Here is a 27,469-nt window from a genome sequence, read left to right as displayed (position 1 = left end):
TTAGTGGTGAAATGAAAATGAAAAGATTAAAACTTTAAATCTAGAGAACAGGGGAGCAATGATAACTAGAAAGTTCAGAGCATGTATTTCACAAAGATAAATTGAGATAAAACTGTAAAAGTGAGTAGAGCCCAATTATTGATGGGCTTCAACACCAGGCTTCACTGGAGACCACTGAAGTATTTTGAGCAGGGAAATAACCTGAGCAGAGCTTAAAACAATTACTCTGGGTGTGTATTTCAGAATGGATTGGGGACTAAGTGCCTGACTTGAGTAGTAGAAACAGATATTCAAAGACAGAAATCTAAGTAAAAGATATTTTTCCCTTTTCCAGTCTGGGACTTCTTTTCGCCTCCATCCTTTTGTTCACACTGTGTGTCATTCCCTCATCAGCTCTACATGTGTGTATTCTGCACGGCCTTCATAAGGCCATTCCGATTCTTCTATTCTTGCTCTGAATTTCTCCATTTTTTTCTACCTTTGCCTCTGAGGCAATTATCATTATTCTATCTTGTATCATAACCGTTTATGTTCACCTCTTATCTTGGCTACTGTTAGTTCCGAGAAGATTGAGATAATGCCTTTCCATCACCGTTAAACAGTCTACTGGCTAGAACAAGATTTCAGTATAAAAGTGACAGAGTATTCATTTGCTCAGAGTGCTACATGGATAAAGTGACAGAACTTGCAATGTATGGGAAGTCAAAGAATAAAATCAAGAGTTTCAAAGGAGGAGGGATTTTTTTTAACTTAAAAATGTTAAATCTGTCTCTGACTCCAAGTGTCCTAAGAGGTAAGGAAAAGTGAGGATAATTAAATTTAGTGATTATCTTATCATCTGTGACCTTCCAATGTATAGCTTTTATAGAGAAGACATTAAGACACCAGGGAGGGTGCTCCAAAGTCAAGGGCTATCAGGCATCTTTGTGTATGTAGTTCATGTCTTCTGTTTACTAGCACTTTTGGTTCACTGCTGTTGAAAAGATACTGGAAGTTGCAAACTGGCGACTTATGAAGTATAATTTATGAGGTAGGAATGATTTTCACATAGTTAGACTTTACGATATTGTTTTTAAACATTTTTGCATTGAATAATACTGCTGAGAGAAATAGGGTAAAATGAAAAGGAGCGCAAGCGAAATCAATGATTCACAGCTCTTTGCTGTAAAACAATTTATGAAGCACTATTAAAGACACTAGGGTTATTAACATCTCACTAGCAATTGGAGAAAATAAAAACATATACTCCCTTCACACATGGTAGATTGTTTTGCTACCACCTACACACTGGCAACTGATCACTCAATATTTAATGAGGGCCTGTTGAGTGCTAAATAACCTTCTAGAATATACAGCAATGACAGTTGGGAGAGGGGGATAATAACAGTACAATAGATGCTTATAGCACATAGACTTAGATACTCAAAAGCCTCACAGTTACACAAAAGACAAAAAAAAAAAAAAAAAAAACATTCGAAGTAGTGAGCACCTCCAGGGAGGAGGTAGAAACTAGTATCTGATAATTTGAAGGTATCTAGGCAGGTTATGTAGCAGTTAATAGCAGGAGCCCAACCATAGGGATGATCTTACTACTTTGGATAGATCAATAACAACAAAAAGATTAAGTCTTCAATCCTAGAACACCTGGAGTTTGAGACTTTTCATCCCAACAGCAGTTTAAAAGAATACAACTATATTATAGAAATTGGACTAGAATGTTAAAAATGATGATTTTGAAGCCCATATACTAGAAGTGGATCTCCAAATCAAAACAAGGCTGATAGAAAGCTAGAACTTCTTAAAGCTACCAGACAAGAAACAGGTTACCTCTGAATCTTCTGATAGTAATAATAATTACATTGATTAACAATACCAGTAATTATTAAGTACTTTACCTGAATCTTACTTAATCCTCAGATAAACCTATAAGATAAGTATTTTCTTTATTCCCATCATAAAGACTAACTCACTCAAACTTATACAGCTAGTATGTAGCCAGAAAACTATGAAATTCTTAAGTGTGTGAAAAAAGATACCACAGTAAGGGTTAAAGGAAGATTCAGGCCAAGAGCTGAAGTTGTTAACAACACCCCTTCTAGAAGCCCTTCCAGGAAGGAAAAGGCCACTGCTGAGTATGTCTGCCTTCCAGGATAAGTTACTCCCAGTACGACAGAGTTTTTAGCTTCTACTCTCACAAACCCTTTATTAAAAAATAAAATCCCAGTATGTAAGTATATCCCTACTACCACTCCCATCAAGGGCTTCTCCAGAACATTCACTGAAGTTGAAGCATCCTCATATACATCAACTCCCTTGAGCCATTTAAAATATTTTAAATTTGAGAGTAATTCTCGTGCACAGCTGTGGTCTATCTCTGCACATGGTTTTATGGCTGCTATGTAGTCAGCCTCTAATAAATTATGAGTGAAACGTTCCAGTCAGTGACTTAGGGTAATACAGTTTTGGTCATTCCATTCTAATAGCCCAGAGCTGGAAGAGTCTTCACATAATAAAATGGTGATCTATTCATCAATATTCTTCTGGTGAAATCCAACTCTCACTTATTTAAGTGATAAGTGAATTTATTGGTTCTCAGAACTAACAAATACCCACCTCCCCTGGCTTCCACATATCTGTGTCCTAAAGCTCCAGTTATATCACTAGTATTCGGTTTTTCTCTCTTTTCAACCTTTAGCTTAGATTTCTTCAATTTTCACTTTCCTCTTAGGCAGGCATTCTTCACATGGTGGCTTCCTGGCAACTCAAGGCTAACATTCAACCAGTGTAGCAAGATCAGCATAAGGTGACTTTTTCATTCAATCAACAAATATACGTTGAGTGTCTACTGTGTACCAACATTACTCTAAATGCAGAGATAGATCATGAAGATGGGAAAATTTCTGCCCTTCTGTTGCCTTTTCTAGATCTGGCATTTGTCACAAGAGTCCACGTCTGAGTACTATTACACAGGCTTGAATAATGTGCCCACCTATGGACCAATCATCATGCCCTGGGGGAATGGAATGCTCTCATTCACCAGACTGAGACTCGCACCCATGCTTTGAGAAGAGAAGACAAGATTAGTAACACTCAAATCACCTTTATTAAGAAGGAGGAAGCAGTAGTTTCCCCAAAGAGGAATTTTACCAAACAACAAGTGTGAACCTGGGGGAAGAATTTTTAAATTAAAACTCCAAATTCCAAAATCCAAATTCAGGAACTCTCCCCTGTAAATGATGAACAGAACTTTCTCAGACAAGAGGAAATTAAAATCTGAGTCAAATAAACTTCCAGAAGCCCCAAGTCTAGATGCACCCTCATTTAGTCAATGAGCACCTGTAGGAAAATAGTCTTCCAATAGAGAGTAAGCTAGATGGAGTCACACTTCTATGAATAATAACTATCTGTAGTCATTATCTGAATATAAGGTTTATTTATGTGCAGAATTTGAACAACCACCAAGTGAGTAGCTCTGGGCTATGGGTACCTTCCTTCTTTCCATGGATGATGAAAGGTGTTATAAAATTTACTTTGCTCCTCTGTGTCATGGAAGAAAAACTGCCCCCTCTGCTTTGGGAAGATTGATTCCCAATTTGTCTGTCTAATATGCTGATGCCAGCTCACAGTGTAGTAACTGACAGACATTTTCTAAGGAAGTTTTATCTTATCTTTTGTGACAGTGTTGTGGTAGTTGCACATGTTTGTTTTTCCTTACCATAGTAGAAAATCAGATGATAGACAACAGATATGGGTGTGTGTTTGGGGGGGGTGTGGGTGTGGGTGTGTGTATTAGAGACTTAGCATTTAATGGCCTCAGGTAAAATTAGATCTTGGTATAGGGCCGTTCCAGGGCTAGTTTACAGTTCGAGCCAGTAACTTTGACTCTGAAGCCAGTAACTAAGCTTCCCTTGGCCGTCTCTGCATAATTGGAAAGAGAGCTATGACAGCTTCGAACATCATATACGGAACAGTCCAGTCAGGCTGTGGGATGGTGGAAGAAAAGGTCAAAGGAGTCTTTTTTCCTTTCAGTACTATCTCTTTATCAGGAAGAAAAACAGTATTTCCCTGTCATCTTCTATGGTTTCCCCTGATAGAGTATCAGCAGTCCTGGCTTTTAGGCCCAACCTCAGACCAATCATTGACAAAAAGAGAAGAATTACACAACTGACCTAATCCAGTCATCATTCATCCCAGTTCTGGAAAAAGGGCCTACTATTCTTGAGTATAAGAATAGCTGTGTGTTACCCGAACAAAAGTAGCGTTCTCTTAGTAAAGAGTCAAGAAGAATGGTGGTCTTTCTAAGCAACCAAGACGTTAATGGCCTTTCACAAGAGTAATGGCCTTCTACAGGATTTCTTTTCTTCTTTAAAATGAGATTCCCCCTGTACTTATATGCAGTTGTTCCAGGAGAGGATTTTAAGTTTACTGAGAAGACACTGGGGTGTACTGCTAAATCTCTCTGCTTGCATGTTACAGTGGATAATGCGGATTTCTAAATAAATTTGCTCAGCCACATTATTAGGCACCTAAAAATTTAGGGTATATGAAACTATGTTAATAGAGAGAATGTGTTACATGAATTAATTACTTAGATTGTGATGATCCCAACGTTAAGCAGTTCTTGAATTAAAACATATGCCTAGAATAAAAAAAGAAAAATGAATAGTATCTAACTTTGTTCTAAGGTGAGAGACAGAGGAAGAGAAGAGTTTACCAGAGAAGAATGATGATTTTTCAGCAACCCCTTTATGGCTTTGAAAAAAGGACACAATCTGCAGTTTGAAAGCATGGCTTCCAATTAAAAGCTAAAAGCAAATGACTGCCATGTCTTTCCCTAACATGCAGACAACAAGAAAATCAGCAAAACAAATTCCATCTTCTGGCACACATTTCCCTTACTACTAGTTGCAATTCCAATTTTTATTAGCACAGGTGTATCTAATTGCCTCTGAATATTAGAATGCAAACCCATTCAGTGTTGAGAATAGGAGCCCAAAAAGGAATTTCAGGCTTTGTTGGTTTGCAGAATCCATAGCTACAGACTGATTTTAATATATCCAGGATTTAGGGGGGGAAAAAAAATCCTTGCTATTGTGCTTGCTTGCTTTAGGATGGTATTTAAATTATCAAACCATTACCCGCTCAAGCACAATGATTTCTGAGTTATTTGTGCTAAAATTACAAGAATTTTACTGAATATTTTGATCAAGTATAGTGATAAAAATGTGTATTTTCCTCATGCTATAGTTCCAAGATCTTTAAAAGGAGTTGGGCTGGGGCACCTGGATGGTGCAGTCAGTTAAGTGTCTGACTCTTGGTTTCAGCTCAGGTTGTGATCTCAGGATCCAGGCATCAAGACGCATGTCCGGCTCCACACTCAGTGCAGAGCTTGCATGAGACTCTCTCTCCCTTTGCCCCTCCTCCCACCACCCCCGCCCCACCCCCATCCCTCTTTATCTCTCTCATGAAAAATAAATCTTTAAAAGAGGTTGGGTCAATAAACCCAAACCATTTTTTTGACCAGGAGATCTACACTACTATTAAGAGTATGTGGCTTTTCAAAAGTTTATTAACAGTAGGAATCCTTCCAAAAAGTTAATGCTAATTATGCTGCCTAATGCAGAAGTAAAATTGTTGCCCATCCAAATGTTATTAATCCATGTTTTTCACTTATCCTGCACTTGAATTGTATTCTGAGCAGCAATACTACAAAAACTTTGTACACAATATGAAGATACTGTATTTTCCCTGTATATATCCATGAATCACCTTTAAATTAACTTTAAGGAATCTCAAAGCTTGCTACTGTAAACTAGTACCCTCTTCAGTGGAGACCATTTTACTCACAAAAACAGCTTCTAGCAACTGGCTAGGAGAATCTCTGTGTGGCCATGGCCAAGATAAATGACCTTGAAGATTTAGAGCAACAGAGACAATTTTGTTAAATTTTGCCTCAACAAATATTTAGCAACATGTATCAAGATTGAATTTTACCTGAAGCTAAAGGAAATGTACTGAAGATGAAAATAACTCACTTTCAACCTTGTAGACAAAGATATTAATTGAGATGTGGAAAAATAGCCAATCTCTATTTTTCTAAAAGTGTCAATCAGCATGTTTGATGGCTGGAAGTTTGGTTTTGATGATTAGCCATCATGTATTGAGGTTAAATGACGTGTTTGTCTCATGGCTAATACTAACTAAATCTATCATCTTGCCAGTGGTTATTGCAATGAGGTCACACTTTTGGTGTAGAACAGACAGACACTAGGAATCTATCATCATCATCCCACGAGAACTATATATACTGTTAAGTGAACCAAGAAGGAAGGAAAGAAAAGCATCTCACTATTAACCTCAAATACTTTTAGAAATGGATATCTGTATCCATATCATTCTCGTACATTGGGTTACGGCCTGGGGAAATGAAAACCCCTTGCTGTACATAGTGGATCAAAAAAGTAGGAAACAAACTAACTCAAATGTTTTAAGATGCATCACGGTGGTATCTGCCTCTTTTCTTCTGATGCTTAGCATTTTATTTCCCTAAGGGCAAAACTCCTAAAAGGAGAAGAAGATCAACTTCTTAGATGAATCAAATTAAGCAGCTAATGTAAAAAGAGAATATTTTGTTTTGCTATAAAAATAAACAAGATAGCTCATTCTCAGCTGACAACCAACTTCAAGTACACCTTTATTTTACAAATCCCTACGGATTGCACATTTAAGAACACTAAAGAATAATGATTCTGATTTATTTGGTTTCAAAATGATTGTGACAGTGTGAGAAGGCAGAGTTTTATGTTTGTTTTTCTGATTTAGCATCCCTCATTTCACACAGTCCCAATGAAACGAGAATGCCAACCACACAAGGCACGGGGACGAGAGGCTGCCTGAAAGTGTCCCTGTCGTAAACAGTAACAGTCCTTCCAAGGATACAGAGTGTGACTGCCGTACTCCTTAGAAGATGCCATGTGGGAGGTCTCTGGGTAACCTGGAAGACAAATCATGCCCGGTGCGCTTACTACACTGCTGTGGTTTTGAAGTTAGACTCTAATCCATGAAATTTAAAGAACTGTTGAGATTTTTGCTATGATGTGTGCTGCAGTTCTCTTAGGAATAAAAACGCAAAAAAAAAAAAAAAAAAAAAAAAAAGAAGAGTTAAATCTAAAATGTTCCTAAGAAGAAACTTAAGTAAAATCATAAAGAGATGCACAGGAATAAAACACGTTTGATTTCATGCAGAGGGTACCTCTTGGGAAGAGAGAACGGAATGCAATCAGAGGTGGTGAGAGGTGGCTCAGCAGTGCCTATCACCTTTTAGTTCTTCAGCTTAGTGTGGGGTAAATGGACATCATGCTTTTTTTTCCCCCTTTTTGCTTAGTTTTAATGATAATTTTTGAAAGAATTCATCAAGTCCTTGTAGCGAAATGTGAAAATTAATAATAAAAAAGCTGAATATGAAACTGCATGTGCTGTGATGGCAACTCTAAACATACGTTTAACAGATGAGGACAAGAAGGGAAAAGGTGAAGAAGTGATTAATTGTTAAAGTGGTAAAACTACGGGACATTGGGGCAGAAATTAATCAGAGGTGATTTGAAGGTTTGGTGATGGAGAAAGGGAAAATATAACCCCGAGGAGAATTGAAGCCTCTCTCACATAAAAAGAAGGAAATGTTCAGTATAAATCAATTTAAATATTCAGTATCCAGCTGACCTTTGAACAACACGGGGGTTAGGGGCAACCCCCTACTCCCACACAGTCCGAAATCTATAGCTTTTGACTCACCAGAAACCTAACCACCAATAGCCTTCTGTTGACTGGAAGCCTTACCAATAACATCAACAGTCAATTAACGTATTTTGTATGTGTATTATGTACTATATATATTCTTACAATCAGGTAAGCCAGGGAAAAGAAAATGTTAAGAAAATCCTAAGGAAAACACATTTGCAGTTGTATAAAAAAATCCACGTGTAGATAGACCCACACAGTTCAAACCAGTGCTGCTCATGGGTCAAGTCTATAACCAGTTTGAACCTAGGCTTTCTCTTCCTCTTCTTTGTACTCAGAAAATCATTTCCCATTTTTCCAATTAAAGAAAAACGCTTCATTTGGTATGCACATCTAGACTTAGTATTCATTGTACTATAAGAAAATACAATTCAGAGCTCTAAATTTAAGATAAGGTGAAAGCTCATTCGCAGTTTTTAAATATTACAAACAATAATGGGCATTATATTGAATTTCCTACTTATTGCATATTCGGAATTTGATACAGCCTAACACCTTTAGGCTTAGAGCTTAAATTAGGAATGTAAAGTAAGACAATGACTGAAGACATTTCTCACTTCTACAGTAACTATGCCATTAAAAATCTCAGCAGTTTCTAAAGGTACTTGATTAGGTGGAGACATACAAGGCAAAGGGCAAATACACCTCAGAAAGATTCACAAATGCCTATTTTTCCTACAAGAACAAAAACTTGCGAATCTCATTTGCAAGATTTTCCTTTGTTTTAATTTCACTGTGCCTTATTTCCCATGGCCTTGGATAAATTCAAATACAGGACTGTTTTGATAAAACTCAGAGTAGAACCTCTAATTTATCTACTATTGTTCTGGTGCATTTACTTCATTTTGATCCATTTCAGTCAAGCTTGCTTGGTTGCTCTGAAATTGCAAAGTACTCTGAGCATCGTCTCATGATTGGTTGAAGTAAATAAGCAGTTAGAGAAAAAGGCTATTTCATTGAAATTCAAAGTAGACTTGTTCTCTGGCCCCTAATAATGCAGGCAGTCATCAAGTTATAGAAATATTCTGAGAAGACACTTTCATCACTGGCGTACTTCACATACACACACATCCCAAAACGCCTTCAGAAACTGATAGAAGATGCTTCCTCAGAGAACCACAAATACCATAAAAGTTCCATTTTTCCGTAATGCTACTCTACTAAGAAATTAAGATTTATCAAATCAAACTTACTGTAATACCCAGAATTTTCAAATCTATCCTAATACCCACAAAGTGACAGCAACTTCCGACGCTTCATTAACTCTGGGCCAGTTAAAATGAACTGTAAAATAACATTCTGTTCTGTTCTGGTAATCCCATCTTTCTGCTAAAACTCTGTCTTGTGCCTAGGATGATGCAAAGCAGTGAGGATCTTACCTTTCCCACATCTGAACTTTCTCACATGGCTAAGCTCTTGCAGCTCCTAAATCTCATTTTGTTTTTCTGCACCCCACACTCCTCATTCAATGATTAAATCTCTTCGAAAGCTGAAATTCAGAACCCTTCCATTTCTATCTGCGTGTTAGAATATTGTCCCAAGGAAAAATTTCATAATTTATTTGTACAGAAAGGTGTCATTGTTTTCCCATAGACTTGCGTCTCAAGCTATTCTGTTAAAAACAAAGAGGGATAATTTTATTATATTAAAATATCTGACCTTACCATGAGACCAAAGAATAAAGACTTATCTGGAACTCATTGCAAACTGCTAAGCATGGCTCAGAAGTCACCTCACTGTTGGGACCTGAGCCATCTCTGGCAGTCCCTCCTGTCCAACCTGACCCCACCTGTCATTGTTCTCTGGGGTGCTCAGGATTCTCATACTGCTATGCAGGTTCCCCAAACAGTATGAGTATACTTGAAAGCCACAGACTTAAAACCCAGTAAAGACACTGTAAGTGAAAGCCAGGCATGAAAAACAAAACTGCCCACTAACCTTCATTGCTCGAAGACTTAACCATCTATGCTCTTTTAAAAATTTGCTGCTCTGGGTGCCTGGGTGGCTCAGTTGGTTAAGAGACTGCCTTCGGCTCAGTTCATGATCCCGGAGTCCCGGAATCGAGTCCCACATCGGGCTCCCTGCGCAGCAGGGAGTCTGCTTCTCCCTCTGACCCTCTTCCCTCTCGTGCTCTCTCTCATTCTCTCTCTCAAATAAATAAAATCTTTAAAAAAATAAATTAAATAAATAAAAATTTGCTGCTCTTTTTAAAATTCTTTCAATATACATTAGTTCTTAAAGTCAAGAGATTTCTACCTCTCTGCCTCCAATATTTTCAATCTCTTCTGCTACACTCTGTTTACTTCCTCTCACTCTTCCTTCTCAGAAAATAGAGAACATGTTCTTAATGCTCATGGAAGCCCAAGATTTAAGTATCTTCCTGATTTTATACTGGATTAACTCCAAATTGTCTCTATTCCTTTCAAGTTGTAGAAGTTACATTGGGTCAATTTTCTTTTACTTTAATTTTTAGAGAGGCAAGTAGAACAAAGGCTTTAGAGGAAACCCAGCAGGTTTTACAGTGCTAATCATTTTAAATATGTTTCCAAGAAATACTTTTATCCTGCCATTTGAGACAACATGGACGGACCTGGAGGGATTACAGTAGGCAAAGTAAGTGAGACCGAGAGACAGATAACCGTATGATTTCACTTCTGTGTGGAACCTGAAAAACAAATGGACAAACAAAACAAACAGATACAGGAAACCAATTGTTGGTTACCAACCAGAAGGCAGATAGGTTGGGTGGGGAAGGGGATTAAGAAGTACAAACTTCCAGGTAAGGCATGGGGACATAATGTACAGCATAGGGAATATGATAAATAATACTGTAACATCTTTCTATGATGACAGATGGTAACTAGACTTATCATGGGGTAATTCTGGTGGTAGATAAGAATACTGAATCTCTATGATGTATACTTGGAATTAATAGGATATTGTATGTCAATTATATTTCAATCAAAATACTTTTAGAATAAAAAATATTAAATTTCAGAATAGAATTTTATATGTATTACTTATTATTTAAAATGGGGGAAAGAACTAGCATTTTTTTAACCCCATCTATGTGCCATGGATTCAAATGTATCATCTCATGTAATCCTCACGATTAGTATTGTAGTATTATCTCCACTTTTCATGTGGAAGAATAAAGGCTCAAAGAAGACAAAGACTTACTGAATTTTAAGCTCAGAGTTGAGGGGCACCTGGGTGGCTCAGTCGGTTAAGCATGTGCCTTTGGCTCAGGTCATGATCCCAGGGTCCTGGGATGGAGCTCCTGCTCAGTGGGGAGTCGGCTTCTCCCCCTCCCTCTGCCCCCTGGCTTGTGCTCTCTCTCTTACTCTCTCTCTCAAATAAATAAAATCTTTAAAAAATAAATAAAATAAACTCAGTTGACTCCAAACCTCTAGTACCTTCTAGCATACCATGATGAGTTGAACACATAACATTTTAACTGATTTTCTACGATTTTACTGTTTGTTACTTAATTTCACATTTATTAAAATTTACACGTAAACATTTTTAAGTTAAAGACTCTGTGAGGTCAGATAATCCAAATCTATTCTGATCTACAAAAGCGAAACCCTTGTGTATTGCTTTGTAACAGAGTAATCATGTTTTAGCCATCTGAGAAACTTCTTTTCCATTACTGTATATTGATTATGATTCTCATCAGTTGTGTTAAAAAGACTTTTTCTCTTTATACCTTGCTTTTTTTCCCCCCAAGGAGCCTATTTTGTTTTATAGCATAGTTGGACTTTTGCCCAGAAAATTATAAAATCACTCAAAATAAACAGTATTTATCTCATCTTTCTGAAGAAAAAGAAACTTCCCCTATCTAACTCCAACCTCATGACTCTTCTCTGATATTTTTCCAGCCGTAGGTGTTAGCATCTGCTGCTGTAGAATCTGGTTTTGATTGGTAGGGACTGGGGTGAGGACTAGAGCCAAGATCAGTTTTTACATTAACTATTATATAATCATAGCACATGTCCAACTCCACGGGTTACTGGTACCTTATCAAAGAATGTACATCTTTAAGTTCATCTTCATCATGTTCACATTTGTATTTTTGAGATTGTACCCAAAAGTCTCATCCATACAACCCTTAGATAAAGCAACTGACACCCTTCCCATAATGTAGGAACACGGAGACGTCAACTGCTTTCCTTCTCTGCCACCTTTTGAGAATTGCAGCGGAGATCAAACTCTTCTGGAAATGTACTGCACTCCTCATACTATTTACCGCCTCTCCTCCCCATTTCACAATTTAGATGGCTGCTCAGGGACAATCAGAAAAAATGCCGAAGAACAAAATAGCTCCAAATAGTTTCCCCAGACTCTGTTCTCTCTATTCCCCCTCTCTTTACTCCCCCACATGTCAAATACGCACAGAGCAGCCCACAGAGGAGGTAGAGTAAATGGAAAAGAGAAAACCAAGGCATGAGGCAGTACCTTGTGCTTTGGGAAGGACCATGTGTAAAGTTTGGAACACAGTATTCAAGGAGGGAGCTGAGCCAGGTTAGCATGAACACACAGTTAATTATTGCCCCTTTTGCAAGGCCCACTTTCTGAAGTTTCATGCCATTTGTCTCAAATATGTGATAGACTTCAAGAACACGGATTAAAAAAGATTTTAAAAATGATTTAGAGCAATCAGTTGCCACTTACAAGTCAATGTGCTCTACTTCTGAGGTCGGCTGTAAGCTTTTCAATAAGAGATAACATTCTCCATTTCTTGGCTGTATTTTTTCCCTCAAGATCCTTCTTCTGATGATCTCTTGATCCTGAGACATACTCCTTAAGTGCTGTGCAATTTTTTCCCTTTCTGTCCAACAGTAATTTAAAGTCAACATTCTTTTCAAAGAGAATATTGTGACCCTCAGATTACTCACATCAGCCCACTAAATTCTCTTTTTTAATTCTTTCACTTAAAAGCATTAAGATGAACTTCAAATGAAAAATTTTACATTGTTTGAAAGGCATTTGCCTGAATATGTTAAGTAACGTATCCACTATTTTTCCAAGAATCTTAAGAGGCCACTAGCATAGTAAGATTATTATATTTCTTCCAGGCAGTATCAGATGGATCTAGTGATCCTCTAAGGATATAAACATTGTAATATTTGCACAGTGACCTGGTTCTTGACTTTGATGGTTACTGTAGATGGTACTGAAGAAAAACAAAACAAACAAACAAACAAAAAAACATAGCTGTTGCTTCCAGTAAGTTTCATAGTTTTTAATCTTTAAAGGAAATTCTCTGTCTCACTATTTTACTAAATTGTACTAAGATATACTAAATGAACATGGCATTGGAAGGATTTAAATAGTAAAGGACCAAATTTGTGATCCTGGGTAAATTTCAATCTTACCAATGACTGATTTGAAACAGGAACAATCAGAGCTTGGATTAGTAGAAAGAGCTTGATGGTTCAAAGGACTGAGTTTGAGGTTGGGCCATGATTTTTTCCCAGGATCTTTGGACAGTCATAGCATTTCTGGTACCTTAAATTTTCCAATAATGAATGAAGATCATAGTACTTAAATGAAATAATGAATTCTGTGTTGTAAATTACTCAGTGGAAACATATTACATACATTCAAAGTTGGTTCTTAATAAAAATGATTACAATTTTAAAATGTAAATAATTACTGAATAAAAAACACTGAATTCAAGGTAGATTTTTAAGTCACTTAAAATAGTTGGCCAATTTTGAAGGGGGAAAAAAAAAAGCAGTATCCAAGAGCATATTGTTGTTAATGCTTAAGCACCACAGAATTGAGTATAATCAAGCAAAACCTACCATTTTGCCAGTAGAAAGAGTAAAATTCTTGCCACTAATATCTTTACTGCTATGTTAAAACATTTACCTCAGGTAGCGTTAGCTGGCTGACTATTGAAAATACAAAGCAGTGCATATTATGTTTATTTCCATTAGTACAAATTTTAATATTATTGTAATGCTGCTCACATTATTTGAATAAAAACCAATTGTTTGGCCACTGTGATTTTAAAGAACTATTATTTATTCTCCCCAAAAGTTTGATTTATTTATTCTATTATTTATCCACGAATAGCTTGAACACTACCAAAATGCTTCGCCTTTCAGTTTTTTGACAACAATCTTTATTTTAGAATGCTACCCTGACATTCTGCTGTATCATTAGGGCAGAGCATGTCGAATATGCTGGTAGTTGTAGTATACATACAAAATGGCTTGTATTTCATCTTTTATTTACTCTATCTTTGAGAGTTTTCTTTTTCAGTCAAGTTTTAAGCATTTTCAACTTATGAAATTTAACAGGACTTGCTGGCAGATAAAAATAACTGGCATTTAAAACCATCCTTCATGTTACCCACTATACTGAGTACTTTGCATATTACAAATTTACATGTCACAAATCACTTACAGAGTTTATATCAGAGTCTCTTCTCTCCACCCCCTCTCCCATATTATAGATGTTGAATCTGAGGTTCAGAAAACTTCAACTTGGATCAAATTTATTTGGCAATTTTAGTGGCAGAACTTGGAGTCAAGATTCCTGATCTTTCTTATATCTGATATTGCCCATTAATGTTATGATTATCATCAGATTTGACAAACAATTTTCACTGATTTGGCATAAATAAAAAATTATTTCAGTTTGAAGAAGGCTGATAGTCCTATACAAATATGTTTACCAAACTAAACTCTTTTGAACAGTAATATAATTAGTGAATATTTGCTCAATATTCAGTGTGGACACAAAAGAATGCCAAAATATATGGAAAGAGCATGAAAACTGAACACCTAAGGCTGATCCCAACTCTAATGATAATCATGTTATGGAAGCCACATTTCAGATCCTCAGTGCTCTCATCTATAAAATGGAGATTCTGGTATCCACCACCTTAGTTTCTCTGCAATTTGGTTTTTAGGGTCAAATGGGCTGAGGTATTGGGAAAGGGGCTCATAAAGTGAAAGAACTATATAAATGAGAAATTAGATTAGGGAATACCACAAGTGCTGGATATAAGAAAGGAAAACCCATATCAGCATTACTAATACAATTCTTTAAGAGCATCTTTCTTGGGGATATACAACATAAATATTAGGAAAAATAACAAACAGAAATAAAATGAACTCTATTGCTTTTTCCATATCTTCTACAAGAAAAAATAAGGAATACTTGCACAAAATTTCTAAATGATCTGGAAAAATTGATATGTCCCTAAAGTTTAATCAAGATTTGATCAGTAGTATTAAAAAAAAAAGTATACCCTTTAGTTTAACAAGGAGTCCAATGGAGACACATCCTCCCTATGTATTAACAATATTTGAAGAAGGCTTTCTCTGTCTATAATTAGGCTTTTCTTTCTTCAGTAAGCATTCATTTATGACTTCCCACATACCCAACCCAACTGATATTTCATAGAAGATCCCAGGAGAGGAAGGTAACAGTACCCCTCCTCGGGTAGCACCCCCATGTTGAAGAGGCAAATTACAAAGCTACTAGAAAACAAGCGTCAATATATTACCATACAAGTGAGAAAGCATAAATAAATGTGGGTGAGAGACAATATAAAGTGCTCGTCGTGTGTGGTATTACTCAGGCAGACATTTGGAGGAAGTCTACCAGGAGTCTTTTGAGGGAGGAAATCACTAAGTTTGACAAGGAAAGGAGAATCAAGAAAACTGTACATTCTCAGGGAAGATCTGGGCAAATTTACAAAAACAAGCATGATGCACACAGGGCCCTGAGGTCATATGCTCACAGTTGCAGTACTTCAAGTACAAATTCTAAAAGAAGGGGGAGAAGATTCAAAAGGGAAAAAAAGAAATAAAAACCCACTATTATATATATATATATATATATATAAATATATATCTATACACACACACACACACACACACACACAGGGAAGTCCCTTCAAAAGCAAGAACAGAAAATAAATCAAGAATCGCAGGAACTGTAGAAAAACAAAGATGAAAATTTCAAATCCAAGAACCAGGAAACAAAAAGAAGAAATGATGCTACAAATTGCCAGGGAGAAAAATACACTGAGAGAAACAGACAAAACAGCAATTGGAGAGGAAAATTAACAAGTTCGGTCTGTAGCAGCAGGAATCCATTGGATAATCAAGGAAAAATGTCCTGTGGTTAGCTAGACAAGCAAGGGGGCTTTGTTTTCACTGTTGTCCACCTGTCACTTTGTATAGTAATGAAATTAATGAGCCTGACTCTTCTTTTTCATGACTGGAAAGACTCAAACATCCTGCTCTTCTTTGCTCATGCATAGCAACCACACAGTTCTCCTGTCAGTACAACCAAATTGCTCCAAGTTACAGGGAATTCTAAAAATGTTGTCACTTGCCCCTAGAATAATAAACAGAAAGTACACGGGAAGAAATCCTTCCAAAACAGGAGGTAATAAGGCTAGGTGGCATTTTTCTTTGTTTCTTCTAACTGCTGGCCTGAAGTTGTACACTAACATCAAGAAACAGGAAATCTATCTGCCCGTTTAGCTGATCTTTTTTTACCATAACTGGATTTAATCACAATATGAAATTGCTTAAAAAAGAAACAGGTAGAGGCTCAAATATTGAAATATCCAAAAGTTGCCAACAGGTGCCCTATTCAAGTCTTGGAATCAATTTTTTTTTCCCTTGGGCATCTCTGCCAAAGACAGAAAACAGGTTACAAACAATGTTAACCAGATTCAAAGCATCAAAAGAAAACCAAATACCAATTGAATCCAAATCCAAAAGATGTTTATCGTGACGACTTTTAACACACAAGAAGAAAGTTAGCTTCCACTAGGGGAAGAAAAACCTGAGACATACTCCTTTTCAGTTTTGAACTTGGTAATCAGAACTCAAGAGAGACGTGCTACAAATTTGATAGGATAAATGGATTTCCCTTTAACCACGAAATTGTGTTGTCCACCGCATGACTGAAAACTTACAAATTTCCAAAGGCTTCTGAACTGATTAGCCCGTGAATCGCCTTCGCCTCTGCCAACTTACCTGGCAACCCTTCCTGTTTACCAATGCACTTCTCCCTGGAGCCTGCAGACAGCAAGCTCTCTGGCTGACTGGAGCCTTATCTAAATCCTCTGGAAGTCCTGCTGGGGCTTATCTCTGCCTGAAGACCCAACATCATTTTCCGTGTCAAATTTCAGACATTCCAATATTGTGAAGATATGGATGACTTTGCCTTATCAATGAAAGCAGACTATTATTAGAGACATTTTATAAAATTAATTATTTGATTAATACCTGTGCAGATAAAATGGCCTCAGTCAACAAACTTTTGTTATCAAGACAAATCATTGCATTCAACAAGAAACATCAATAACCTTACTAAGTTATTCAGCAGGGGCTGTGAGTTAGTTCTGTAGCACAGTACCTACCAAAATCACATCAACAGATAGAGGTTCTGGTAAAAAATTTCCCAATGTACAGGTTGTGATTTCGTGCTTTTCAAAGCAACATATTTTACTGAAGGTTTTTTAATGTACTAACAGTTTTTTTAAAGTGATTTTGTGCTTTTTAAAGCACTATATTTTACTGAAGTTTTAAAATATATTAACAGTTTTTTAATGTATTAACAGTTTTTTTAGAGAGGCAGATTTCCCATTTTATTAAGTTTTAAGGTTTTTAAAAAGTAATTCTAAATAAGTGTTCATTTGATGAGTAAGATTGCTTTGACTACATAATGGAATCAAAGTCAAGCCAAAGACCCCATTTAATTTGGCATTTAACATGCTGTCCGGTGTTGTTCACAATTTGCTTCATGTATATTAATCACCTCTGCCCAGTTGGACTATAAGCTGTGTAAGTAGATTATTTCAAACTTGTTCATTATTCCTTCAATGTCCTGAGCATTAACGTGTTAAATAGACACTCAGATGGATGAGCGAATGAATGAATGAATGAATGAGCCTCTCTCTTACATTACTGTTTACACAATCCATCTGCCTTAATGAGTAGCTAACTCTACTCAATGGCTTGGATCATTTTTACAACCTATTTACACAGATATATCTTCCAGTTTGCTTTCTGTCAGGAGCAATATTGAAAAAGCTAAACAGAACTATAGAAGAGAAGAATGTGAAATGTGTTAAGAGGGTAATTCTGAAGGCTACTTAGGGAAGGCTACATGTGTTTACTATAAGGAATTGTCTTTTCATTTACTGTGACAAAAAAAGCCCATATAGATTCATAAGTGTCTTGCTGAGAGCTTTGTTTAACAAGGCAGTCTAAAAACCAAAGGAAAGAAGAGAAGGAAGGATTAAGGAAGAAAGGGAGGGAGGGAAGGAGGGGAGACAGCAGACAGGAGAAGAGGGAGTCGGGAAGGAAGGAAGAAAAGAACTCAAGTCCCCAAAATGCTATTTTCACTGTGTAGCAAGCCAAGCTTTTGGAGCTTACCTCAAGACTCACCTGTTGCTTAGAGCCTTCGTTGAACTCTAGGACCCATTACCTTACCCTTCCCTAACCTGCCGCCTACAGAGCCCACCTACTCTGAATTTTATGCTTAACACTGTACTGTCTATTTCCTTCTAGTTTTTTCCTGGAAGGTAGTATTTGCAAGCTCCTAGAGAGAGGGACCTGCCTTCTCTCTTCCCCCAGCATCCCCAGCACAGTATAAGCACATCGCAGATTACCAAGAAAATAAATAAAAGGTCAAATGACCAAATGAAGGATTAAGTTTTTGTCTGTTTTAAATTCCCTCATCTTGGTGAATTTTACCCTGATGCTTCAGGACAACGAGTTTGTAATTTGGAGTCCAACGGTCTTTTAGACCAGGACCTGTAATCTCCACAAGGGTACCACACACTCCCAGTTGTATAAAAATTTAAATACACAGAACACACCCTGTGCGCACACGCACTTATATTTTCCCATCAAGACACTACAGACTTTTGCTGTATTTTAAGAGAGGCATATAATTCAACAGAGGCTTCGAACTCTAGCCTCAAGACTGAGGAAAAAGTTTGTTTAATACCCAGGAGCAAAGAATGCATAGTCTTTGAAGCTGTTTCATTCTATAATGAGAAACTCTTCATTCTGACATTTGACTGGTTGGTTTATTCTTAAGCCATATTCTGTGTGACTTCATACAGTGTTTTAAATCTCACATTTAATGTGTTGTCTCCAGAGGTGGTTAATGAGAATATTAATCCACATATTTCCAGTGCTTTATTTCTATTTGCATTCTGCCATTTAGAAAAAGCATTCAAATGCAAGGTTTATTTGGCTTGTTGCCAATTCTTGAAAAATTATCCTTGTGTGTTGAAAATTATTCATAAAGAGTCTAAAAGTAAAGCTTTGCCGTAGCTTCTTTTTCTCACCATTGAACAGTAGAATTGTTTTCATATTCTAGTCTGAGTCTTGCATCAATGCCTGCTGATCTAGAGAGACAGATTGTTTGGGATAAACCTGGAAGTTGGCGAAAAGCTGCCATAAACATAAGGTTGAAGAAATATGGAAATTCTTCATAAGATGAATGATACAGACCTTAGCGCAGCAATGGGGCGCTCAGGACAAAACAGAGATGTGGCAGAGGTAGAAAAGGCTTGACGTCATTGCTGAATTTTGTAGTGGCCATAGCAACGGTATTACCTAGATCATCTTGAAGCTCTTGGCTGAAATATCTAGGACTGGTGTAAATGCACAAGCTTCTATTTCTCAGAGAGAAAAATGCAGCCCATCTTCTGAAAGAGATATGGATTTTAGGTTGTTTCTTAATATGATGAATGGTAATGGAACCTGCCAGATAATGCAGAGCTGCCCTTGAAAGTGAAATTGAGGCAGAAATAAAAAAAACAGTGAGTTTCGCCCTCGATTTTATCCAAAACCCAATGAGTAAATGCACCAGAAGGTTGCCAGCCTAGGAGACTACAAAAGCTGACTACACAGGGATGTGGTAGGAGAGAGTCAGAGCTGAGGAAATGAGACTGAGTAGCAGACCGAAGGAAAACATATTGGAGACAAAGCTGTACCTCAGAGACCATCCCACCTTACTTGTACTTGAGCCCAAGAACATGGCTGTGTGGGTTTCTTTCAAGCCACCTAACATTTACTGAGCACTAAGCTGGTAGGACTGAGGCATTGTAGAGAATGCAAAAAAAGAGAAAAAAGTCTATTCTATTTAGAAGTGAGAGCTTAGAATCAGGAAATCTAGAACCGGGCTCCTCTTGGCCATTGAGCACTTTGTGTAAATTTTATAAAGCTTCTCTCCCCAACTGCTCATTCTGTAGGATTACTCTATCTGATGAGCAGACTTTGGATTTGGGGGGCATTAACGGGATACCCTGGGCTACTCTTCAGGAATAGCAAGATTTTCCCTTTCATAAAGGTACCTTCTGCAATACCTTGTTCTCAGTGACACTTGGCTCCATTAAAGAGAAGGAAATTCGGAGTGTCTACTTTAAAAAAAAAGTTTATGAGGGCCCCTTAAGTAAATAATTTTTACAAATTTGCTTAGTGCCAAAGCCCCCTTGGAGAAAAAAAAATGTTTCAATCTGAGAATAACATTTTTATTGTAAAAAAGAATATTTACTGCTCACTTTCATCAATAAACGTCCCCCTTAGAGCACTAAATTTGTACATGAGTGCACATTAAGCCATGGAGATTCTCTCTGAAAACACCATATTATCTTCTAAGTACTGAGTTTGGCAAATTTAAGAAATTTACTTTTAAAGAAGTAATTAAGACCTACTTTTTAACATGTAGGAAGTAAATAGTAAGCTTCATGATTATACAAACCATGCTTGGCACTGTATTTCAGCCCTGTAAAAAAATGCCAGGCAAATAGATGTTTAATAAATAGGTGTTTAAATACTTAATTTTTTTAAACTGCTTAACTTATGCCAACTCCTCATGAAAGAATAGCCTCTTTTGATAAGGGGAAATAGTTGTTTGGTTTTTCTTCCCCAACAGAAGACCTGCTAATGCAAATTTACTTCTAAATGGTTCCAAATTCTTTTTGTGTGTTTTCATCAAATACCAGTATTCAGTTCACGAACAACCTACAAAGAGCTGAGTTTTGAGTTTTTAAGAAGTGAATTTCATGTGTAGGGTTATATTAAAATGCCTTTGATATATTTATACAGATTTGGATTTATTTTTCAATAAAACATCTTTTTATACTAGCCTAAATGACCCAACATATTCCACTACATAGTCAATATTTCTCACTGGGTGGGAGGGGAAATTTTAGCAAACATACGTAGTACTTTTATTTAAAAATCCCTCAACATGGACACTTTTGCTGAGCCTTGAGAAATAATATTTAAATGGACTGAAGAAGAGGACTAGCATTTCAAGAAAGAAGGAATATGTTTGAGGAAGACATGGGGATAGAACTGAGCAAAGAGCAACGAGTGACTCTTTCACATGGAAGGAAAGTTCCAGCCCACACCTTACAAGTAGAAATAGATGTAAAGGAAGCATAAAACATATGGAAGAAGAAATGGCACGACTTGCCCCTCAATCAGGCTCGGGAGAAAATTTTCCACCTGGTTCCAAGATACAACAAGCAGGCAATCACTGAAGCACTAAGAGGAGTCATAGAGCTGGCTTGGTGAACTGGTTTGAGATGACGGATTCATAGGAAACATTCTGTAGGCAGTGGGAGATACAGTCCCAGTGTAGTTAAGAGGAAACAGGATGGATAACTGATGTAAGAGTTTAAGGCGTGAATGTGAAAATGAACAAGAAGCTAAGAACTTTGAATAAGAACTCCATTTAAAGACTTGGGAGCGGGAAAGGAAAGAAGAAAAACGTCAGATCCATACAAGATGATGCTGGTAAGGGCAGCAGAAACAACAGCAGAAGGAAATTTCAAAAAGAAATATAGGATCAAGATTTTCTCATACCATGGACAATGTTGTTTGTGTTCGGCCACAGGAAAACCATTGGTTATCTTTGAGAGTGTCTTGGTTGCAATGTTAGTGTCATGAGAATGGTTGCAGAAGAGACGGATCAAAACTGTGAATGAGAAGATCATAGAAAATATAGAAATAGCCCAAACTAATATTCCAATTGTAGAATCATCTATATGCAGCACATCACAAATCTCTTGAGGTCTAATTTCTATCTCTTGAGATTCTGATCGCTGCTATGATGAATTACCACAAATGTAAAACTATACAAATTTATTATTTCCTCATTCTGGAGGTCAGAAGTTTAAAATAGTTTTCACTAAGCTAAACCCAAACTGTCAGAAGAGCTGATTCCTTTTTTAATCCCCAACTTTGAGATTAACAAATAACCTTGTCTAAATTTAAGATGTACAGTATAATGATTTGATATATGTATATATTATGAAATAATTACAAGTGGGCTGTTAACACAGCCTTCACCTCACATGATTGCATGTGTGTGTTGTAAGAACATTCAAGATCTACTCTCTTAGCAAATTTCATCTATATATACAACACAGTCTTGTTAACTGTAGTCACCATGCTGTACATTAGATTCCCAGAACTTATTCATCTTATAATTAAAAGTTTGTACCTTTGACCAACATCTTCCCATTGATCCCACTCTCCAACCCCTGGTAACCACCATTCTACTCTTCGTTCCATGAGTTCTCCACTTTTATAGGTTTCACATTTAAATGTGATCATACAGGACTTGTCTATATGACTTCCATCACAGACTTTTTTCACTTAACATAGTGCCCTCAAGAGTCATCCATGTTGTCACAAATGGCAGGATTTCCTTCTTTTTTATGGCTGAATAATATTCCAAATATGTATATATACTACATTTTCTTTATCCCTTCATCCATTCATGGACACTTAGGTTGTTTCTTTATCTTGGCTATTATGAATAATACTCCAGTGAACATAGAGGTGAATATACTACTGTAAAATAGTAAATTTTTTTCCCTTGGGATATATACCCAGAATGAGATTGCTAGATTATACGGTAGCTCTATTTTTAATTTTTTGAGGGACCTCCATACTCTTTTCCATAATGGCCATAGGAACTGACGCCTTCTTAAAATTGTAGGGGAGAATCCATTTCCTTGCCTTTTCCAGCTTCTAGAGGCACCTACAATTCCTTGGCTCATCATTCCTTCCTCCCTCTTCACAATCAGCAGCATAGAATCTTCAAATCTCTGATTCTGAAAATCCTTCCTGTCTTTTTCACTTGTAAGGACTCTAGTAATTGCATCAGTTCTATCTGGATGTAACCCAGGATAACCACCCCATCTCAAGATCCTAAATCATATTTGGGAAGTCCTTTTTGCTGTGTACAGTAACTTGTTCATGGGTCCCAGGGGATAGCCTGTGGACATTTTGGAGGAATCCGAATTCTGCCTACCACAAAGTCTAAGTTAAAACATCAGAAGCAGTTTAGAATTGACTTTAATTCTTATGCATCAGCTTACCTTTGGGTTAAACAATGTGAGATTAATTCATTAACTGGAAAATGAAAATAACGTTTTTAAAGGAAAGCTTTTACACTCATCTATTATTTTCTGCTGAAAGGTCTTTAAGTTAAATGTTAAAATTCTTCTTATAAAATTTCCATTTAATCATAGTTGGTGACAATAACAATAAGCTAATAGCTTTCTGCCAACAGCAATATTTTGATGAGCCCATTTTTTATTGAAGCCATACTCTATATTATGGAAATCACTCTTGGCAGCATCTTCTGCTCTTCTTTATTTTTACTGTTTTTTTTAATACAAAATGTTTTATTAAAAAGGTTTCAAAGCTAAAGATGTTTTCCTTTGTATACATTTAAAATATATATATTTTTTAGCTAATAATGTAAAGATAGATTTGAATTACTCAAACTATTTCATCTATAGTTTTTCCTCCTGTAAAGTTTTTCTTGTATAAAATTGAAGAGATAATGAACACAACTGCTTTAAGCTAATGAATGTAAAAACAGTAGCAGCTGCTTGCCCATATTAAGTAGGTCTTCCATCAATTTTTAGCTTAATAGAAAATATATATTTTTTCACTCATGTTGAAACATTTCTATAAATACTACAATGAATAATACTATAGATGGTGTTTCTTACCAAACTTACCAAATTCTAAGTATTTGGTTGATCTCCACAGAATTTAAGATAAGAATTCAATTCAAATAACTCAAATTAAAAATGGTGGTTTATATTCCAAATAGCTATTCAGTCATAGGTAAGGGTACACAAAATGATAACCTTAAGCTTTTTTTAATTCTATCTAAAGGTGCCAGTAAATTGTGAGGAAAATTTTGTGAGTTTCATATATTCAATATAGGATATTCAAAGTTAGAAATTAAGCTATTCAGGAGATCAAACCTAGAATACGGTAGCACTTTAAGAAATAAAAATCACAAAATAAAATTTTCTCAATGGTTATAATTTACCTTCAAGTTGCACTATTTAAGATTTCCCCCTGTAATCCTATGTCCCTATGTCTTTAACTCCTTGTGATTAAATAATGTTGCTGTACTTTCGCTATTTTCTTTCTGTGAGGTTGTCAAATGATCTCTGTCTTGTCCTGTGTAATTTAAGAGACTTTTATGTAACTCTCTGAGAGACTATCACACAAGTCCGACTAGAAGAATAATTTACGAGGTTCAAAATGAAGGGTCATTATTAATACTGTCTGAACTGCAATGAATACGTAGATTCTCTCGTTCATGCGTGGCAAGGTTTTAACTAGATCAAAAGAGGTATAAGGTTTTAAATGAGGTATTATGAATGATATCATTGGTTACATAAGTTTAATTAACATTTTTAAAAATATGATTAAGGAGATTAGAGAACATAAGAAAACATGGTGTTTGATGTGGGCTTATATATTACTTTCCAATATTTCTTTGGCTGAAAACACAGTTTCAGAAGTTATGCTTTTATATGTCCTTAGGCTAACATTTATTAGCCAATCGTATGCTAGAATAAAACACATAGTAAGTGTTCGACACCATAAAGCTAAATGCAGAAGGACAGCAAAGAGTGGGGTTTTCTGAGTTTTGAAGAGAGGTTAATTTTTAAGTGCTTCTGCTTTACCGAAGTAGTCCTGACTTATGTTCAGCAATCATTGATCCTAATGATGTTTACGTAGCTAGAAGAAAATAGTTTTTTTCTTACCATTTCAGTGTCCAGTGTCTCTTCTTAATTACAGCAGGCAAATCTAATTACTTCTTCTGATCAATCTCAACAGTTAAATAAATCCTTTCCGGGCAAAGTGCAATCTTAAATATTTCCACAAGAGCTTTTTTTGTAATATAAGCACATGGTATAGGATACACCAAATAAGAAAAGAGAGTTACTTTTAGTAGATGGACAACTGTAATAGAAAAATGTTTTTATGTTTATTTATATATGCTCTATTATTTTAAACAGAGCCGATAAATCTGAAGCCTTTTTACTAAAAAAAAAAATCATCTCTTCCTCTCAATTTCCCCTAGCATATCCCCTGAACTTCTGTGTTTTTTTATATGTATTTATTAGTGTGCATGGTTATGTCCCCACATATACTCGGAGTGTTCCATATTACCCATAATACTTAGCTGTATGCCTTGAAAATAGATAGCTAACATCGAGTTCCTGCTATGTGCTGGATGCCATTCTAAACGTTTTAGTGTATTAACTCCCTTAATTTTCAAAGGAGACGAAATAGGTACCACTATTATCTTCACTTTATAGAGAAGGAAACCAACTCAGAACAGTTGAGCAATCTAGCCAGAGTCACACAGCCTGAAAGTGGCCACCCTGAATCAAAGCCTGGTTTCAGATCCACTGAACATAACCATTGCCCTGCCTCTGCAGACTCAGAGCAGGTAAATGTCCTACTTTTAGAGTGGGTGACTTTCAGAGCACCAAGTACTTCTTCCTCGCCTTTATTACCATTACTATATTTGTTTTCTCTGGTTATTCGATTGATGTCCGCCCCTCCCATTATACCCAGAACATATCAATAGAACCTCTAGTATTTAACAGATGAGTAATAGCAGCTAATATTTATTAAGCTAGGAAATGCATCTTATTTTAATCTTCAGGAAGTCTATGATACCTACCAATTTACCTCCACTTTAGAGATGAGGATACTGAGGCGGAGGGAATTTAGATGACTTGCCCAAGATCACAGAGCTAATAAATGATAGAGCCAGGATTTCAACTCCAAGGCCAAACTCCAGAGCTGTGCTCTGGATGAAGGAAGGAATGGATGAATGGAAATCTAGCTTGGAGGAAGGCATATTTGACATGTGCAGAAGGGTGAAGTAGAAACAGAAACTACCATCCGGGCAGGGGAAACATGGGTAACATGACACAGAACAGTGTGCCTGGAGCGCTCAATAAATACAAATTAACCAGTGAATACTTTTGTAGCCAATTGGACATGCGGTGTTTATTACTAATGCCTTCTACATCTTTTTTTTCTTTCAGTGCCACCATGGGCCTTAATCGCCATAGCCATAGTTGCTGTCCTTTTAGTGCTGACCTGCTGCTTTTGTATCTGTAAGAAATGTTTGTTCAAAAAGAAAAACAAGAAGAAGGGAAAAGAGAAGGGAGGAAAGAATGCCATTAACATGAAAGATGTGAAAGACTTAGGGAAGACCATGAAAGATCAGGTAATGTCTTCATTCCGTATTACTTCTTTGATGATTTTATTAAAAGTTAATAAATGGCTTATTTTTTATACCAGATAAGTATAGAAGTAAACAACTTCTGGACAGATGTCACTGTTGTCAAAAATGCTTTGCCATCCTTTCATTCATTACTCAACATCCCAAAGTGCAATGAAAACATTTGGTAGGGTTTTCCAGGCTTCTAAGCATCTGACCCAGAAAAGGGCATCGAAGACTGGCAGGGCCATCTTGACAGGCCCAGCAGACTGGAATGATGCCTGAGTATTTGGATTACATCTGTTCAGCCAGTCTTAATTGCATTTAGAGTTAGAGAAACAGAATCGAGAGTATCTGAATGCTTTCCCTCTTGGGCAGGCTGCCTTTCTCACATTTCCACTTTTCATAATCACTGTTAAATCACTCAGACTTATGGCCTTTTATCACACTAGATGAAAATTACCATTCCTATAGATCCATCCACCTCAATAATGAGTGCTCAGGAAGACTGAGTTAAACAGTGAGTTAAAAGGGAGAGAATTACGAGCTAGTCCTAAAGAACAGGGCATAATTTTAGGGCAAAATTCTTGTTTGGATAGTTAGGGACAATGAAACCACAACACAGGTTATGGAACCCATCTGGCTGGGTTATCTTCCAGAGTCTCAGGAAGCTATTTGGATGTTCTTTACATCGTGGTCTATTTTTATTAAATTAACTGGATGATTTTGTTCAGAACAAAGTTTACTATTAATAGTTATAATTAAATGCCTCTTCGTTATTTTTTTTTGACTCATTTTCATAGTGGATATCTTTAAAGAATATTTAATTCATATTAATAACATAAATGTAGAGCTTTTTCATAGAAAGAACACTTTCAATTATCTTTGTTTCCTTTCAAATAATTCAAAAGTTTTATTTATTCCCAAATAGCAACATACATTGACAGTTTTTTTTTAATTTTTCTAATCATATTAATTACTATTAATTGAACTCCTGACTAGGTGAATCTTCTTAACAATTTAGTCAAGGAGGGCATTTTTAGCACATTTGCATAGTTTCCTAGTTAACCATCCACTCAGGGCACCAACTCCACTCCCCAGC

General features: G+C 36.5%; 1 protein-coding gene across 4 annotated transcripts in view; it reads left to right on the top strand.

Moving 5' to 3' along the window:
* The window catches only part of SYT1 (synaptotagmin 1), a 522,467-nt gene that overhangs the window by 344,500 nt on the left and 150,498 nt on the right, over positions 1–27,469 (top strand). For all 4 annotated transcript variants that reach the window (XM_027594829.2, XM_027594828.2, XM_027594825.2 and 1 more), the window contains one exon: positions 26,189–26,373. In XM_027594829.2, coding sequence (XP_027450630.1) covers positions 26,189–26,373 — 185 coding nt within the window. The remainder of the gene's footprint in view (positions 1–26,188; positions 26,374–27,469) is intronic.

This window comes from Zalophus californianus, chromosome 9 (genome assembly GCF_009762305.2).
Source record: "Zalophus californianus isolate mZalCal1 chromosome 9, mZalCal1.pri.v2, whole genome shotgun sequence".
In the NCBI taxonomy this organism is placed as follows: Eukaryota; Metazoa; Chordata; class Mammalia; order Carnivora; family Otariidae; genus Zalophus; species Zalophus californianus.
The sequence above is the reverse complement of the archived record's forward strand: the minus strand, read 5'-3'. Positions and strand labels throughout refer to the sequence as shown.